Raw genomic sequence first — 14,512 nt, forward strand, 5'->3', positions numbered from 1 at the left:
CACAAATTCAGACAGCTGATGTTTTGAAAGCGCTGCAAAATCTGGACCCCTACAAATCAGCTGGGCTAGACAATCTGGACCCTTTCTTTCTAAAACTAGCCGCCGAAATTGTCGCAACCCCTATTACTAGTCTGTTCAACCTCTCTTTCATAACGTCTGAGATCCCCAGAGATTGGAAAGCTGCCGCGGTCATCCCCCCTCTTCAAAGGGGGTGACACTCTAGATCCAAACTGCTACAGACCTATATCCACCCTGCCCTGCCTTTCGAAAGTATTCGAAAGCCAAGTTAACAAACAGATCATCGACCATTTCGAATACCACCGTACCTTCTCCGCTATGCAATCCGGTTTCCGAGCTGGTCACGGGTGCACTTCAGCCACGCTCAAGGTCCTAAACGATATTATAACCACGATTGATAATAGACAGTACTGTGCAGCCGTCTTCATCGACCTGGCCAAGGCTTTCGACTCTGTCAACCACCGCATTCTTATTGGCAGACTAAATAGCCTTGGTTTCTCAAATGACTGCCTCGCCTGGTTCACCAACTACTTCTCAGATAGAGTTCAGTGTGTCAAATCGGAGGGCCTGTTGTCTGGACCTATGGCAGTCTCTATGGGGGTGCCACAGGGTTCAATTCTTGGGCCGACACTTTTCTCCGTGTATATCAATGATGTCGCTCTTGCTGCTGGTGACTCTCAGATCCACCTCTACGCAGACGACACCATTTTGTATACATCTGGCCCTTCATTGGACACTGTGTTAACAAACCTCCAAACGAGCTTCAATGCCATACAACAATCCTTCAGTAGCCTTCAACTGCTCTTAAACACTAGTAAAACTAAATGCATGCTTTTCAATCGAACGCTGCTAGCACCCGCCCACCCGACTAGAATCACCACTCTTGACGGGTCTGACCTAGAGTATGTGGACAACTACAAATATCTAGGTGTCTGGTTAGACTGTAAACTCAACTTCCAGACTCACATAAAGAATCTCCAATCCAAAGTTAAATCTAGAATCGGCTTCCTATTTCGCAACAAAGCCTCCTTCACTCATGCTGCCAAACATGCCCTCGTAAAACTGACTATCCTACCGATCCTTGACTTCGGCGATGTCATTTACAAAATAGCCTCCAACACTCTACTCAGCAAATTGGATATAGTCTATCACAGTGCCATCCGTTTTGTCTCCAAAGCCCCATACACTACCCACCACTGTGACCTGTACGCTCTTGTTGGCTGGTCCTCACTACATGTTCGTCGTCAAACCCACTGGCTCCAGGCCATCTATAAATCACTGCTAGGCAAATCCCCGCCTTATCTTAGCTCATTGGTCACCATAGCAGCACCCACCCGTAGTCTGCGCTCCAGCAGGTATATCTCACTGGTCATTCCCAAAGCCAACACCTCCTTTGGCCGCCATTCCTTCCAGTTCTCTGCTGCCAATGACTGGAACGAATTGCAAAAATCTCTGAAGCTGGAGACTCTTATCTCCCTCAATAACTTTAAGCATCAGTTGTCAGAGCACCTTACCGATCACTGCACCTGTACACAGCCCATCTGAAATTAGCCCACCCAACTACCTCATCCCTATATTGTTATTTATTTTGCTCTTTTGCACCCCAGTATCTCTATTTGCACATCATCTCTTGCACATCTAGCATTCCAGTGTTAATACTATTGTAATTATTCTGCACTATAGCCTATTTATTGCCTTACCTCCATAACTTGCTACATTTGCACACACTGTATATATATTTTCTGTTGTATTTCTGACTTTATGTTTTTTTACCCCATATGTAACTCTGTGTTGTTTTTATTGCACTACTTTGCTTTATCTTGGCCAGGTCGCAGTTGTAAATGAGAACCTGTTCTCAACTGGCTTACCTGGTTAAATAAAGGTGAAATAAAAAAAAATAAAAAAAAATAAAAATCCTACAATGTGATTTTCTGTAACATTTTTTCTCATTTTGTCTGTCATAGTTGACGTGTACCTATGATGAAAATTACAGGCCTCTCTCATCTTTTTAAGTGGGAGAACTTGCACAATTGGTGGCTGACTAAATACTTTTTTTCCCCACTGTACATAGTTTATGGGGATGTCGACTGTGATGCTTGATTGACTGAGACAAACGTTACATTGAGCAGTGGTCTAAAACGCCTGTCAATACTGTGTGCTTGGCTGCATGCCTATTGCCAGGAAGTAGTTGAAAGCAATATTGTCTCTTTTCGTCTGGTAATTATGTATCACTTCATTATTGTGCTTAGTGGTGGAGATGTGACCTTTCTGCTAAACAGAAGTTCCCCAGATAGAAATGTTGTGTGTGTCTTAAACACTGTCTAAACATGACAGTGCTCTTCTGTGTCTAGATTTCCTATATCGTACATGTGGTGGACCCAATGAGTTTTTCCTTTCTGGATCTTTTTTTTTCCTCTTTTTTTTTTTAGGGGATAGATCTGCTATGAAATGATCAGATAGAATTGAAGTCAAATAACATTACTTGCATCATTTCTAATCCCCTTTTTTTTGTATATATTTTTAATTTTTAATTTTTATTATGCCCCTCACCTGGTTAGAGAACTTGGTGGAAAAATGTGATATATATACAACGTTTATATCCTAATCGCGCTGGACTCCAAGTGTATCGGCCAATCAATCACTCCAATCTTAATTCCAACCCTCAGATGTCCACAGACTAATCCATATTTCCCAGTCCACTACCATTTTACTATTTCCTTTTGCAATACATCCTTCTATTTTACTGTGATGTCTTACGAGGGTCTTGAACCTCTCTATTTGTACTATTTCTAAAAATAAATACTTTACCTAAGAGTATAATCATATTTCCCATTGATTGATCTGTTCGATGCCCCATATATTGAGCATTCTTTTTGTGGCGAGAATTTTATATAATAATTTAAATGGAAAAGAACGGATTGATCCGTCAATTGTTGTTTTGTATATCAGTTCAGTAACCCGATGCCATGGTATTTCCTTTCTGGAACTTGGGATTTTGTCAGCAATTAGTTTGATATTTTTTGCAACGAAACATTGCTGTGGAGTTTTTTCCTTTTATTTTTCCCCAAATTCCACCTAAATGTCAGAGAGAGCGAGAGAGCAACCGTCATCTTGTGCAGCCCTTTAACGTAATTCATAATTTAAAACTAATTTCTTCATTAGTAATTTCATTACATTGTTACTAATTTATAAGCTGAATGGTATTTTTGTGCAGTTGCATTGTTAGTGTAACTTAAACAGGCTAGCTGTAGCAGATGCTTTAAGTTGTGATTTAATGTACTTTTTTATTGTGACTTCTATGTGTCTCCAAAATTATCTGACATCCATGAATTAATTCAATTGTCTGCTTTTCCTCTGAACTTGAGAATGGCCCACTAAAAGCAGTGCATCCTAATGGCTTTGCAACCATGACAGAAAGCCAAACATTGAGTGCAGTCGTTTTAACCATGCTTATCCTCACACTGTGGTTCATTAGTTTGATGCTGCATACCCTGACTACTACAGTAAAGCAAGGCCAAAGATAAGACATAGATTGACTGGCATGATAGGCCTAAAATGCAGTGTTTCTTCATTTGAAATCATGACGTTGATAACATCATGAATTATCTTGTTTTTACTGACGGACGTTAGTTCGTTTTCTTGCGGTCTCAGAAAGCTTTTGGCACAGACAGCCGAACGAACCCCTGCAGAGTCAGAGCTGTGTGTTCTTAATATAGACGTGAGACAGACGGTGAAACTTGTCTTCTATGCGGTGTAAATTAGCTCTGTAAATTTAGCAATGGATATGTCACCTCCAATGCAAAGAGGGCCTAGCGTTGTTTGTTGCTGGGATTTTTTAGCAAGGAGCCAGCTTCACATTCTAATTAGACTGTCAATATTCTGCACATTTCTTGACAGGATTTGTTCACATCTCAGTTTTAATTCACAGTAAAGGCTCATATATTTTGCTTCTGGTAGGCCCAAAGTCAGGATTGGTCAAAATATGTGCTACACCATTTGTAGGGCCACAGCACTAAATGGTAAAATTTACATTAAAATAGGAATGACATAGTTAAAAGCAAACATTTTGATACAGTTTAGAGAGATATTCCATGTCATGACATTATGAATAAAAAAATATGTATCATCACTGGTGTCCAATGGTCACATACCTGTCATACTGTATCTTTCATCTGTCACAGATGTGGATGAGTAGTGAAGTGTCAATGCAGCATGAAACCTGTGTCAAAACGTGTGGCATGTCTGTAAGTCACTTTGTCAATGTTGCATCCTTTTTCCATCATGGATCTTCCCGTTTGTGTAATATGATTACTCATTGAGCTGTTAAGGATGCACCATTCATGCAGTCAAAAACGACATACAGTATGTGACTATATTACGCTTTCAAGGAGCAGAGATGTCCCAGTTGTCCTCCAAAGGCCATGCACTCCATGCACCCGAACTCAATGGTTTTATAGACTCCCTTCAAGCCCCATTTGACCTAGAAGTTAAAGAATATCAAAGAGCAGAGGTTGTCTTAAGAGTTGTCCTTACATGCAATTGTCTTTATTGTGTTCTAGGCTCTTCCCAAGCCACATCTTGGCCTAGGCATTGAAGTACATATAGGGTCAAGTGTACTCACAGAACGTACATACTGTATTGCATTATGATATGTGTTTTTACATGAGCATCCAGTATCCAGTGCTGGTGTCAATGTGGCCTCTGTAAGGGACACTCAAAGTCTCAGGGAGCACTCTGTCCTGTTCTGTTTCTTGGAGTCCATATCATATACCAAAGAGGGAGGCCAGGACCAGGGTGTTCTTCTCCCAATCCAGGATGGGGATCCGATGGGATCTGAGTGACACAGACAGGTGCTAGAGTCCTTACTCCCACTTTGGCTCTAAACACATTCACTGGACGGTGGCCATAAATGTGTTAATTTCATTTATCCATCATTCCAGTTGGATCTGACAGTCAGAGTAAACAGATGTGAGACTGACAAAGGATTTTCTTTATCAATCTGACTCCTCTTCCAGGACACAGTGGGAAACCCAGGTCCTTCTGTATAATTTCCTGGCAATACATAAGCAAAAGAGTAAAACCACAATGTTCCAGTCTACATCATCTATATTTGTGACCATCAGGCACAGGCAGATGTGATCAGTTATTTTCCTCAAGAGTGGGAGGAGAAAGATGGATTATATTTTCAGGCAGCTATCTGTGTACAGAAACTGACATGAGTTATTTTACACTGTTGTCCTGTTTCTGAATTAACAGTATGGTAGCCAACATACACTTCATGAACAAATGTATGTGGACACCTGCTCGTCGAATATCTCATTCCAAAATCATGGGCATTAATATGGAGTTGGTCCCCCCTTTACTGCTATAAGAGCCTCCACTCTTCTGGGAAGGCTTTCCACTAGATGTTGGAACATTGCTGCAGGGACTTGCTTCCATTCAGCAAAACTGTTGCCACAAAGTTGGAAGCACAGAATCGTCCCTTCACTGGAACTAAGGGGTCTAGCCCGAACCATGAAAAACAGCCCCATACCATTATTCCTCCTCCACCTAACTCTACAGTTGTCACTATGCATTGGGGCAGGTAGTGTTCTCCTGGCATCTGCCAAACCCAGATTCGTCCGTTGGACTGCCAGTTGGTGAAGCATGATTCATCACTCCAGAGAACGCGTTTTCACTGCTCCGGAGTCCAATGGCGGCAAGCTTTACACCACTCCAGCCGATGCTTGGCATTGCGCAAGGTGATCTTAGGCTTGTGTGCGGCTGCTCGGCCATGGAAACCCATTTTATGAAGTTCCCGACGAACAGGTCTTGTGCTGACGTTGCTTCCAGCAGCAGTTTGGAACTCAGTAGTGAGTGTTGCAACCGAGGACAGACGATTTTTACGCACTTTAGCACTCAGCGGTCCCGTTCCGTGAGCTTGTGTGCACTACGACTTTGCGGCTGAGCCGTTGTTGCTCCTAGACGTTTCTACTTCACAATAACAGCACTTACAGTTGACCAGGGCAGCTCTAGGAGGGCAGACATTTTATGAAGTGACTTGTTGGAAAGGTGGCATCCTATGACAGTGCCATGTTGAAGGTCACTGAGCTCTTCAGTAAGGCCATTCTACTGCCAATGTTTGTCTATGGAGATTGCATGGCTGTGTGCTCGATTTTATACACCTGTCAGCAACGGGTGTGGCTGAAATGGCCGAATCCACTAATTTGAAGGGGTGTCCACATACTTTTGTATATATAGTGTATTATCAAATAGAGAACACATTGATGCTGTCAAGGATAATTTGAAGAGCATGTCAGTAGTAGGGTGTGACTTATCTCACATTATAGCCACCCACCATTCTGTATGCAGCAGCAGTAATATTACTGTAATACATTGATACTCTGAATGTGGTTGTTGTTTTTTGATGTGCTTCAGAGTGCTGTCCTAGTCATAGCACACAGAGAGGGGAAGGCGAGCTGGACTGGAGTAGGCCATACTACTGTAAACACGTGAAGAGACTATGAAAGGCATAAATCCTAATTACAGAAATAGGACCCGGCAAGTTCTAATTATCCCAACCAGCCCTTCCCTGGCCATAACTACAACAACAAAGAACCCCATTATCTGTTGTGATAGTTGGCAACTTGCTGTTTTGTTTTCCTGGCATAACATACACTGAGTGTACAATTAAGTGATAATGCCCGAGAAGCCGGTGTTTGTTGGATATATTGGCACGGGTGTTGTTAGGCCCGAGACAAAAAATAAATATATATGTAAAAATACAAGTTTGCATTTCTGCTGTGCAGGAAAATTCTCAGCAACAAAAGAGTGATCAAATTAAGATCCTACATCTGTAGATCACGCCTGACACTAATAATCCAACAACATATTCAAATAATGATTTACATATTTTCATTAAAAACGTTATTTTGATGAATTTATTCGTACTATTTCATCCTTCCACAAGATATAGTCCAGACACAAATCTAGGGTTGCTAGAGACGCGACCCAGTCGTTCGCCTGGCATAGAGAATGTGCTCACTCATCAGGACACTGTTGTTCAGAGGAGCTAGTCAACAACACAGCTACAGTAACATAATCACTTCAAACTGAAGCTGGAAAGACAGCAAATTAGCTGCGTTTCGTTTTACCTTTTTTCAATAGATTTTTTTTTTGTATATATCCATAAAAATTATGCCAGCTGATTCATGATTTCAACTGGCTGAGAAACGCTGCCTGCCTTTCTGTCTCATCCCGACTCCCGACACGTTCATTACTATCGGACAGCAGGAGATCGAATTTGAATATTGAAACAATGTTGCAAATGTCAGCGAGACAGACAGCAAGGTTTATACAAATCTCCACTGTTGAAAACTATATGTTAGTCTAAAAGCAATGTGAGATAATGTCTAGATGCTTTTTATAGTGGAGATCAAGTTTATAAAGTGCCTGACTGGGTTGATGAGACAGTGGATTGGGCAGTCAGATGGAACAGAGTAAATAGGCATTTTAACGTCATAGATTTAGCTGGTGGTAACTTGTGGAATAGACACTGGGTGGAATGCGGTTTTCACAAATCAGCATTCAGGATTAGACCCACCCGTTGTATAAAGCATTAAGAACACATGCTCTTTCATGACAGACTGACCAGGTGAATCCAGGTGAAAGCTATGATCCCTTATTGACGTCACTTGTTAAATCGACTTCAATCAGTGTAGATGAAGGGGAGGAGACAGGTTAAAGAAGCCTTGAGACAATTGAGACATGGATTGTGTATGTGTGCCATTCAGAGGGTGAATAGGCAAGACAAAATATTTAAGTGCCTTTGAGAAGGGGTATGGTAGTAGGTGCCAGGCACACTGATTTGTGTCAAGAACTGCAACACTGCTGGGTTTTTCACGCTCAACTGTTTCCCGTGTGTATCAAGAATGGTCCACCACCCAAAGGACATCCAGCCAACTTGATACAACTGTGGGAAGCATTGGAGTTAACATGGGCCAGTATCCCTGTGGAATGCTTTCAACACCTTGTAGAGTCCATGCCCCAACGAATTGAGGCTGTTCTAAAGGCAAAAGGAGGGGTGCAACTCAATATTAGGAAGGTGTTCTTAATGTTTTGTACACTCAGTGTATACATCAAATTAATTAATTTGTAACCATAGCACTCTTAACTTTTCTTACTTAACCAAAGCACTGTATACAAGTGCAGAGACTTTCCTCACTGAGTGTTCTTCACAGTTATGTCATGGTCAGTTTTATCTGTGTTAATGTGTCTCTTTCCTTACTGTAGTCAGTGTTTTAGTTAACGTGACCTTTTAACCAGTTTATACATTTGAACTGCAGAATCATTTACATTCTCAGAGATTTGCATAGTAGTAGTGAAGACTCCACAGACAGAGAGGTACATGGATATGCTAGAGGCAGCAGGCAGCAGTGTTCTGAGCAGTGGGGGTTGGGTAGGTCAAGGCATGCAGTAGTGCAGCCAAGCGTGTCATTAGTGCTGCTCTAACTCCACCTCCAGCAGCGCTGTCGGGAACACCTGATCCAACCAGGAACCAAGACACCTGCAGACTGCAGTCACTGGGCTCTGGGTGTCTCAGAAGGTGATTGTGAAGGTGAGCCGTGAGGAAGAAGTGTACCTTCTGGTGGGAGAAAGGGGCGGAGCCAGGATATTTACTTCGGTCCTTCTGCACACATGGCTATTCATTGTTTGAACAGGGTCAATCTTTCCGGTCTGAGGATCTTGATGTTTATGCAGTAAGGAATCTAAGTAGCTCAGTTAGTGTACAAGACCTCCTGTTTGATATAGCATGTCTTGAACAGACAACACAGCACTGCTCCTGTTCTCTCTCTCTCTCTCTCTCTCTCTCGCTCTCGCTCTCGCTCTCGCTCTCGCTCTCGCTCTCGCTCTCGCTCTCGCTCGCTCTCGCTCTCGCTCTCGCTCTCGCTCTCTCGCTCTCTCGCTCTCTCGCTCTCAGGCCTGGCCCTAGAGCCTCCCCCTTGTGACACACTTACAGGGCTGCATTGGCAGCATGACTTTCACTGCTCTCCAAGGACAGCTGTCTGATGTACCTTCAGGAAAAACTAACAAACATGGAGGCCTTAGGAGTCCAAGTGCACAGACCCTGCTCCTTTTACACTAACCACCTGTGAGTAGTTGCACCTCCATGCTGCTATGTGTGCATGCATGTGTTTGAGAGTTGAATGTGCATGTGTTAGAAAGAGTGAGAAAGAAGGTGTATGTGTGTGCAGAGTGAAATGTGCATTTGGACTATAAATACAATACATCTATATGGCTATTAATAGCACTCTCTCTAGGCAGTAACTTTAGGTTGCAGTTTGTTTGCTGCTCAGGGTTGTACTTGCCAATGCAATGTTTTGATTTTGGACGGATAGGTTGGAAGCTTTTGCGTTGGAATTCAAGAAATGTATGTGCAATGTAGGCTAAGTACTATAGCCAGAATGCATTGAATGCTTTGGTATATTATCCTTTTGTTTGGAACTCATATGTCATTATACAGATATGGAAATGTGAAAGATATTCAGCCATTGAAGGACAATTAAAAGTTGACTAGAGAAATACTTATTTAAATGAAAAACAAACGTGTTTTGTCTAATAGCATCGTTGTGACGTTTGCAGACAGAATGCAAAGCATATAGATATGCTATAACATGTTATTTATTCAAATCAAATCAAATCTTATTTGTCACATACACGCGTTTAGCAGATGTTGTTGCGGGTGTAGAGAAATGCTTGTGCTTCTAGCTCCGACAGTGCAGTAATATCTAACAAGTAATATCTAACAATTTCACAACATATACCCAATACATACAAATCTAAGTAAGGAATAGAATTAAGAATATATACATATATGGACAAGCAATGACAGAGCGGCATGGACTAAGATACAGTAGAATATTATAGAATACAGTATATACATATGAGATGAATAATGCAAGATATGTAAACATTATTAAAGTGACTAGTGTTCCATTTCTTAAAGTGGCCAGTGATTTCAATAGGCAGCAGCAGCCTCTAATGTGCTAGTGATGGCTATTTAACAGTCTGGTGGCCTTGAGATAGAAGTTGTTTTTCATTCTCTCGGTCCCAGCTTTGATGCACCTGTACTGACCTCGCCTTCTGGATGATAGCGGGGTGAACAGGCAGTGGCTCGGGTGGTTGATGTCCTTGATTATCTTTTTGGCCTTCCTGTGACATCGGGTGCTGTAGGTGTCCTGGAGGGCAGATAGTTTGCCCCCGGTAATGTGTTTTTGAATAGGTATTGTGTTTTTGAAAAGGTATTAGTATTGTTATTGAGCTGTTATTGTGCCATTGTTCATTGTGAGGCAAGATTGACGGCTCTGCCACTAGACCAAACCATTCTTTATCCAGCAGGTCATTAAGGTGTGTGAGGGTGGGCTGCAGCCTCCTCTCCTAAGCTATTGAACCACCTCCAGTCCAGGAGCTCTCTCTCTCCATTAAAAACCTCTCGGCCAGGGGGTGTGGCCATGCAAGACTGTGCAGCCATTGTGTTTACTGATACATATGCACAGAGAGGAGGTGTGTGCACACAATAGTGGAAAGTTAAACCAGACAAAAGGGTTTTTATGGGTTTCAGTATTCTGCTTAGGAACAACTGGGCAAAATGCCATCTGGCAGCCGGTCAATGTGTTAGTGAGGGCAGAACCTACACACACAGTGGTCACTGGTTGTAATCTTGAGCCTGCCTCAATACAGTTCTGCTTATTCAACAATGTAAGATGATAGAGGTATACCATATACACAAGGGTTTACTGGTTATGAAACTTTTTCGGATGCAAGAGTTGAGAATCAACATTTGCTGATCTTTGTGTCTCCTGAATGCATGTTAGGGGATGTCCTACAGATGAACTTAATAAAGGGGCACAGCAGCACCACAGATCGATATTGAAAACATTTAAAGTGAGGATGAAAATGATTTTGAATCCACCACAGGAAGTGTTTTGGTCTTGTGTAAGTCAGGTCTCCCAACCACAGTGTGTCAAACGAAATGATTCACTTGCCCCAGACAAGCCATAATCAGTTTGCAAAAATGGGGAAAAGGCACCGACTGAATTTCCTCCATGTTCTAGACCTCAGAGATGTATATTAACCCCTCTCATTGCGGTTAAAGTGTGGAAAATGGCATTTGGTGCCAGGCTTCTTCAAGTTTATGAACATTTTGGGGCCTAACATTTAGTGTTCAAATGATACAATAAAAAAACGTTCTATAAAGTATGTAGGCCTATCTTTAATGCATCTCAGTTGTCAGAAATGTGATGCATAAGATAACTTTTTTATTTTATGAGGGGGTTGACATGTTAGACAATGAGCTTATATAAAATAAAGGGAAAGCTCAGTGTGGAGGGATGGCTGTAGACCAAGGTTACGTTTGACCAGACTGGCTAATTAGTCTGATTACTGCACAGCTTGATTGGCAAGACGTTTTGCTGAGGCTTTTATCAACTCACTTGGGGAAGGCTCCATCCCGACAGCTTCTGCTCCAGCACAACCTCTCTATTTTAGGCCTACAGCAAGTTTCGGTCTGGAAAATAGCAAGTGTCTAAATTTGAGAACATATGGAGAACTGAAACGGTGTGTGAAGAAAAGTTTCCCTTTCTGTGACAGAGTCATTGTTTTGATCTAAGTATGGGATGTTGGCTACATTTAGACACTATACAGACAAGGCTATAAGGAGATGAGTTAGGGTTAAGATTCCTCCTCAGTGAGGGTGTTCAGTATTCTGAAGCAGAAGGACTCTCTGGCTTGCAGACCAGCAGCTCCTTGTAATATCTAGGAGACATTTAGAAGAAATCTGTAGGTTTTCTCACTGTGAAATGGTGTCTTCCTGATCCCAGTACTGTAGATCCTAATGCTCCAATGCCCCTCTCTTTTCCCTGACCTCTCTTTCACTCCTTAACGCTCACTCTCACCTCCCTAACCCCCCCTCCTCCTCATTCTCCTCTCTCCTGATGCCCTGCCTGGTGTCTGTCTCTCCGTCCTGCAGTAATCCGTCAGACCAGCAATGCTCGTCTTCCAAGCCCCCGTTGGGCTCTTCCGCCATGACATCACGGATTCTGCTGCGGCAGCAGTTGATGCGAGAGCAGCTCCAGGAGCAGGAGCGGCGGGAGCAGCAGAGACGTCAGGCCTCCTCCACCTCACAGCACCCCCAGACCACCGGCGGCCACACCCACACCCAGACACCGGCCATCAACGTCAGCGCGCCCCCCAGCCTGCCCCCCGCATCCCAGCTACCCATGGAGGTGTTGAAGGTAAGCAATAAGTATTGTCCTCAGTTCTCACACCTGATGACACAGGTGACACACCCCCTCTCTTGCTTGCTGCTTCACTGTGATCTGACAACAATGCCACTCCTCACACAGTTCCAGAGGTCTCACTATCACCTCTAGATGCAGGGATTCATACTCAGATGTTGTTTGAAGAAGATACTGTGGGTTGGATGACTCTGTATTGGCAACTTGATCATGAAACTTCTGGACAGTCGAGCAAGCACAGTTTACTATGATAAGTGTGTTAAAACGCTTATGGGGATTATCTTTCCTGAGAGAATTCCTCTTTAATGCATGCTGTGCTTCCAGCCATTTGGATTTAGCCATCTTTAATCCTATTTGCTGAGCTACATTCATATCTTTTCATAGCTTTGATTCCTTGTTAGTCTGCTCTGGATGACTAGAGACTGTTGCACATTTTCTGAAAGCTAGGGGAGACAGAGATTGATAACTACAGTGGCTTGCAAAAGTATTCACCCCCCTTGGCATTTTTCCTATTTTGTTGCCTTACAACCTGGAATTAAAATATATTTTTTGGGGGGGATTGTATCATTTGATTTACACAACATGCCTACCACTTTGTAAATGCAAAATGTTTTTTGCAAACAAGAAATAAGACAAAAAAACAAGAATTAAGACAAAAAAACAGAAAACTTGAGCGTGCATAACTATTCACCCCCACAAAGTCAATACTTTGTAGAGCCACCTTTTGCAGCAATTACAGCTGCAAGTCTCTTGGGGTATGTCTCTATAAGCTTGGCACATATAGCCACTGGGATTTTTGCCCATTCTTCAAGGCAAAACTGCTCCAGCTTCTTCAAGTTGGATGGGTTCCGCTGGTGTACAGCAATCTTTAAGTCATACCACAGATTCTCAATTGGATTGAGGTCTGGGCTTTGACTAGGCCATTCCAAGACATTGAAATGTTTCCCCTTAAACCACTCGAGTGTTGCTTTAGCAGTATGCTTAGGGTCATTGTCCTGCTGGAAGGTGAACCTCTGTCCCAGTCTCAAATCTCTGGAAGACTGAAACAGGTTTCCCTCAAGAATTTCCCTGTATTTAGCGCCATCCATCATTCCTTCAATTCTGACCAGTTTCCCAGTCCCTGCCGATGAAAAACATCCCCACAGCATGATGCTGCCACCAGCATGCTTCACTGTGGGGATGGTGTTCTCGGGGTGATGAGAGGTGTTGGGTTTGCGCCAGACATAGCGTTTTCCTTGATTGCCAAAAAGCTCAATTTTTGTCTCATCTGACCAGAGTACCTTCTTCCATATGTTTGGGGAGTCTCCCACATGCCTTTTGGCGAACACCAAACGTGTTTGCTTATTTTTTTCTATAAGCAATGGCTTTTTTCTGGCCACTCTTCCGTAAAGCCCAGCTCTGTGGAGTGTACGGCTTAAAGTGGTCCTATGGACAGATACAGTGGCTTGTGAAAGTATTCATCCCCTTGGCATTTTTCCTATTTTGTTGCCTTACAACCTGGAATTAAAATTGATTTTTTGGGGGGGTTGTATCATTTGATTTAAACAACATGCCTACCACTTTGTAGATGCAAAATATTTTTTGCAAACAAGAAATAAGACAAAAAAACAAGAAATAAGAAAAAAAACTGAAAACTTGAGCGTGCATAACTATTCACAACCCACAAAGTCAATACTTTGTAGAGCCACCTTTTGCAGCAATTACAGCTGCAAGTCTCTTGGGGTATGTCTCTATAAGCTTGGCACATCTAGCCACTGGAATCTTTGCCCATTCTTCAAGGCAAAACTGCTCCAATACTTATTTCCCTCATTAAAATGCAAATCAATTTATAACATTTTTGACATGCGTTTTTCTGGATTTTTTTGTTGTTATTCTGTCTCTCACTGTTCAAATAAACCTACCATTAAAATTATAAACTGATCATTTCTTTGTCAGTGGGCAAACGCACAAAATCAGCAGGGAATCAAATACTTTTTTCCCTCACTGTATTTCTCCTTTGTCTTTTCCTTTGAATATGAGCATTTCCCTGTTGTTTCCAATATTGTCACTGCAACATTCTGATTGATTGTTATCATTGGAAAAAATCTAATGTTTTCATTTCTTAAGAAAATAGTGAGAATATTAATCATAAACGATAAAGATAATAACACAATGATACCGTTTTATGACACAATGATACAGCACGTGGTAGCTTTATAGCATGAACTGCCTGACAAGCA

The 14,512-nt window shown here is 42.3% G+C and overlaps 1 protein-coding gene across 4 annotated transcripts in view; it reads left to right on the plus strand.

Moving 5' to 3' along the window:
- The window catches only part of LOC121537526 (microphthalmia-associated transcription factor-like), a 34,286-nt gene that overhangs the window by 5,687 nt on the left and 14,087 nt on the right, over positions 1-14,512 (plus strand). For 2 of the 4 annotated variants that reach the window (XM_041845135.2, XM_045206842.1), the window contains exons 1-2: positions 8,991-9,148; positions 12,026-12,290. In XM_041845135.2, the coding sequence (XP_041701069.1) occupies positions 9,066-9,148; positions 12,026-12,290 (348 nt within the window). In that variant the 5' untranslated portion in view covers positions 8,991-9,065. Of the gene's footprint in view, positions 1-8,990; positions 9,149-12,025; positions 12,291-14,512 lie in introns of those variants that run through there. The other 2 variants (XM_041845136.2, XM_041845137.2) reach the window with 1 other exon arrangement.

This window comes from Coregonus clupeaformis, chromosome 24, assembly GCF_020615455.1.
Source record: "Coregonus clupeaformis isolate EN_2021a chromosome 24, ASM2061545v1, whole genome shotgun sequence".
In the NCBI taxonomy this organism is placed as follows: domain Eukaryota; kingdom Metazoa; phylum Chordata; class Actinopteri; order Salmoniformes; family Salmonidae; genus Coregonus; species Coregonus clupeaformis.